Here is a 3,758-nt window from a genome sequence, read left to right as displayed (position 1 = left end):
CTCTGCTTGGTTTGTGTCCTGAGTTGCCGGGGGAGTCAGGGGCACAACTCCCTGTTGGGTTTTATGCATTAAAAGATCTTTCAGCCCCTGTTCTGGCAGTAATTGCCTGGGGCCAGGGGTGCCACAGCCATGGGCCCTTCCCCAGGCCGCGGCCAGCAGGGATTGTGTCACCTGTGCACAGGACCGGCTCCATCCTTCCCACACCCGGGCTCCTCCCAGGAGGAGCACTGTCCCTGTGTAGCTGCAGCCCCGTGTGCTGTCCTCACTGGTGCCCAGCAACAGCTGCTTTTCCATCGCTGCCCTGGCACGGGAGGCTGCTGTAGGGGCTCCTGGGTGTGCGGCCTTTGGGGGAGTTCAGGGGCTGCCCACAGGCGGAGCAGCTTTCCTGGCTGCTGTGGGGTAACGGTGTTGGCCAAGAGCTGTTGGGACAGTGCCGTGGGTTAACGACTGCTGCTTCCCTTCACACTCAGCCTTGAGCCAGCCTGAGGAAACCGGTGCCCAGTGTTCCCAGCTCCTTGGCCTGAGTGGCCACACGTGGGTAGCACAGCCTCCTGGTCTGCAACGCAACCTCTGTTCTGCCATCCTCTGCCCCAGGGCTGATTCCCAGCCCCACTCCCTGCTCCCCGTTCGGTATTGCTGGGTCAGTTGCCTTTGGCCAAAAGGAACATCCATGCTGTCTCCTGGACCAGGCACAGGCCGGGACCAGCCAGGATCCCTGTGTCACACTGACCCTTCAGGCCCTGCAGAGGGACAGCAGCAGCGTGGCCGCACCACCCCATGCACTCGCGGTCTGTGGGTTTCAGCCCTTCTGTGGTTGGGGTTTCACTTCCCCTCCGTGACAGAACCTCTGTGAGAGCCGGGTGAGTGTGAGCTGTCACCCCGAGCCGGCTGCGGTCCTGCCCTGGCGCCTCGCTCCGCACTGCGCTGGCCCCGGCTCCTCCCGCAGCCCTGGCGTGCAGGGCCAGCACCGAGACGCCGCGGGTGGCACAGATGGCCCAGCCCTGCCCAGGGCCGGAGAAGGTGGGTGGGGGCTCCAAGTTGGGGGTGTCCAGGGGAGACGCAGGGCTCTGTGGGGCTCTGCTGTGCCTGCGGTCCCAGGGCTCGGTGCCCTCCAGTCCCACCCTCACCCAAACCCTCTCCCGCAGCTGAAGCCGGCAATGCTATCCCAGCACACAGAGTCCTGTGAGTCCAGCCCTGGTGTCCATCCGGGGCCGGGAGCCTCGGTGTCCCGCCAGGACGGCCGGGCAGTCCCGCGGACGGGCGCGAGGTGGGTTCGGGGAGGCGGCTGGGCCGGGGAGCCGGAGTCCCCGGTGGGGCACAGGGATGTGGGGTGGACCAGCACCGAGGTGCTCTCTGCTTCAACTTCCTTCCCAGCGCCGAGCCGATTTCCTCCGGCATCACGTGTGCGGTGTGGGCCCGGGGGAGCCTGGCACAGCACGGCACCGCTCGGCCTCGGGGGCAGCCCCACAGCGGCAGGTAAGAGGAAGCAGCCGCAGCTCCGAGGGTGCGGCGCACGGGGATCATCCCAACGGCAGCACCTGCGTGTGATCGCGCTGCTCCAGGGCTGTGCCGTGCCCTGGGGCCCAGGAGGGCTGCCAGTGAGGGGCTGGCAGGATGCTGGGCACTTCTGGGCACCATCACCCTTGCGCCACTGGGAGCGAAGGAGCACTGGGGCCTTGGATAGGGGTGTCCTCATCCCCGCAGCCCTCGGGGCTTCAGCCGTATCTTTGGGTGGGTAATACCAGCACCGTTTTTGGTGTCTGCGAGGCCTCTGTGACAGGGGCTGTGCTGGTGGCAGCAGCAGGGACCAGGCAGCAGCAGGGCTGCTGGCCCACCCTAGGGACATGGTGACCCACCACAGTGACAGCGTGGCCAACCATGGGGGCAGAGAGGCCTGCCATGGGGATGGGGCGCCTGCCAGGAGAACAGGGTGGTCCATGGGCACATGCCCGTAGCCTGATGTCCTGTATCCCACCATGCCAGTGGGCTTGTCCTGGTGTGACCCCAGGGTTCAGTGGTACAGGGATGCTGCTGTGCTGTGGATAGTGGCGGGATGACATCCTGCCCGTGCCGCAGTGCTGGTGCTCAGGGGAGCTTTGCAGCCGCCTGCTCCACCACACACAGAGGAAGCGCCAACCACAGTGGGGCTGGTGCGGGGCTGATGTGGGGCGGGGAGAGGCTGTAACAAGGGTCCTTCCCCGAGCCCCTTCGCTCCTCAGCAGCTGCAACCACAGCGAAGGACAAGGAGGGTGAGGACAGGGAGCCCCCTGGGTGAGCCCTGGGCTGGAGGAGAGGGAAGGACAGGGATGTGCCTGGGACAGGCCCCCTGGGCCAGGGCATGTCCCCAGCAGGAAGCGCTTCCTGCCCCACTCTCGTCTGACAGTGTTATGTCCCAGCCCCAGCCCTGCTCCTGCCTCCTCTCCCCAGAGCTCCCAGCACCAGCGAGGATGGAGCCGACCAAGCTCCCACTCACCAAGAGGATGGCTCCTGCTCCCCCCGTTCCTGCCAAGACCAAACCAGCCCCCATGCTGGCCACCAAGTAAGAAACACGTGGCTGTGCTGGGCTGTCCAGGGCCACTGCGATGTCCCAGTGCCAGGGCCATGTTTGTGGCCATGGCTGGCAGCTCCCTGGCTGTGCCACTTCACACCTCTGCTGTCCCCAGGCCCAGTGACTCCCAGCCCAGCACCTCAGCTGACATGGAGCGGGGCAGAGCTGGTGACCCAGGTAGGAACCAGGGGCCACGCAGGGGGCTGCAGGGTGGCCAGGTCCTGCCTAGCACCAGATGCTGATTCCTGTTCTTTCTTTGGCAGATGCCAACGTCTTCAACATGGTGTCAGTTACCACAGCCAGGCTGAGCCACCCCACAGCCACACGGCCACGAGTACCTGGCCAGCGGCCACCCAGCATCGCCCTGGGGATTGGGGGGAGTCCCTGTGGCGGGGAGCAGCCCCGGGGGCTGCCACATGCTGGGCTCTGTGCCCCTGTTGCCAGCATGGGGCAGGCACCTGTCCTGCCATGGAGCATGGAAGGGCTGGTGGTGTCAGAGGGGTCGGAGGGGAGGTCACTGGCCCTGGAGGACCTGAAGGCCGAAGTCCGGACCCTGCACATCCTTGTGGACCTGATGCGAGTCCAGCACCTGTGAGTGGGGATGGGGGTGCCAGGGGGTCCCCAGTGGCTCCTGGCTGTTTGCTGCTTGTTCTGGCCCCAGCTGAGCCATGCTGGCATGTTGCAGGCGGGACCTGCTGGACCTGCGGCAGGAGCTGTGCCAGGAGCGGGCCCAGCGCCAGGCGCTGCAGGTGAGTCCCTGGCAGGGGTTGCCCCGTGCTGGGGTCCCCTGTGCCCCCCAACAACCACAGCCTCTCCCCACAGGTGGAGATCGAGCGGGTGAGGAAGGGGCTGCCCTGTTAGTGTGGGGGGGCTGTGGTGCCCACCCATGGCACGGGGCAGGTGGGTGGCACATGGTGCCCTGTGCCCCCCCGACCTTGCTGTGCCCAGCCTGGTTCTGCACCCATCGGGTACAAATGTTCACCCCACACCCAGGTACTGCTCCTTGAGGCATAACAGCCCCTGGACCTACAGAAATTGTTTAAAATAAACTATTTTGGGTACAGAGTGCTGTGTGGGGGCTGCTCAGGGCTCTGCTGTTGGCTGCCATGTCCCTGGAGGGCTGGGCTGGTCCTGCCGGGCACAAAGGGTCCCACCATGGCACCAGGGGTCCCACCAGGGCCCGCGGCGGGGCTGGGACAGGGCCTCCTCC

General features: G+C 66.1%; 1 protein-coding gene across 2 annotated transcripts; it reads left to right on the top strand.

Moving 5' to 3' along the window:
• Nucleotides 1–1,288: 1,288 nt before the first annotated feature.
• On the top strand, nt 1,289–3,592 carry LOC125337468 (SH3 domain-containing kinase-binding protein 1-like). Of its 2 annotated transcripts, XM_048327226.1 has the most exons (5): nt 1,289–2,539; nt 2,664–2,725; nt 2,812–3,139; nt 3,234–3,297; nt 3,371–3,592. In XM_048327226.1, the coding sequence occupies exons 1-5, from the start codon at nt 2,307–2,309 to the stop codon at nt 3,407–3,409; spliced, it is 726 nt and encodes a 241-aa protein (XP_048183183.1). In that variant the 5' UTR covers nt 1,289–2,306; the 3' UTR covers nt 3,410–3,592. The 2 variants fall into 2 exon arrangements, with proteins under 2 accessions (XP_048183183.1, XP_048183182.1); XM_048327225.1 differs by having other exon boundaries at nt 3,234–3,592.
• Nucleotides 3,593–3,758: the final 166 nt, after the last annotated feature.

This window comes from Corvus hawaiiensis, chromosome 23 (assembly GCF_020740725.1).
Source record: "Corvus hawaiiensis isolate bCorHaw1 chromosome 23, bCorHaw1.pri.cur, whole genome shotgun sequence".
In the NCBI taxonomy this organism is placed as follows: domain Eukaryota; kingdom Metazoa; phylum Chordata; class Aves; order Passeriformes; family Corvidae; genus Corvus; species Corvus hawaiiensis.
The sequence above is the reverse complement of the archived record's forward strand: the minus strand, read 5'-3'. Positions and strand labels throughout refer to the sequence as shown.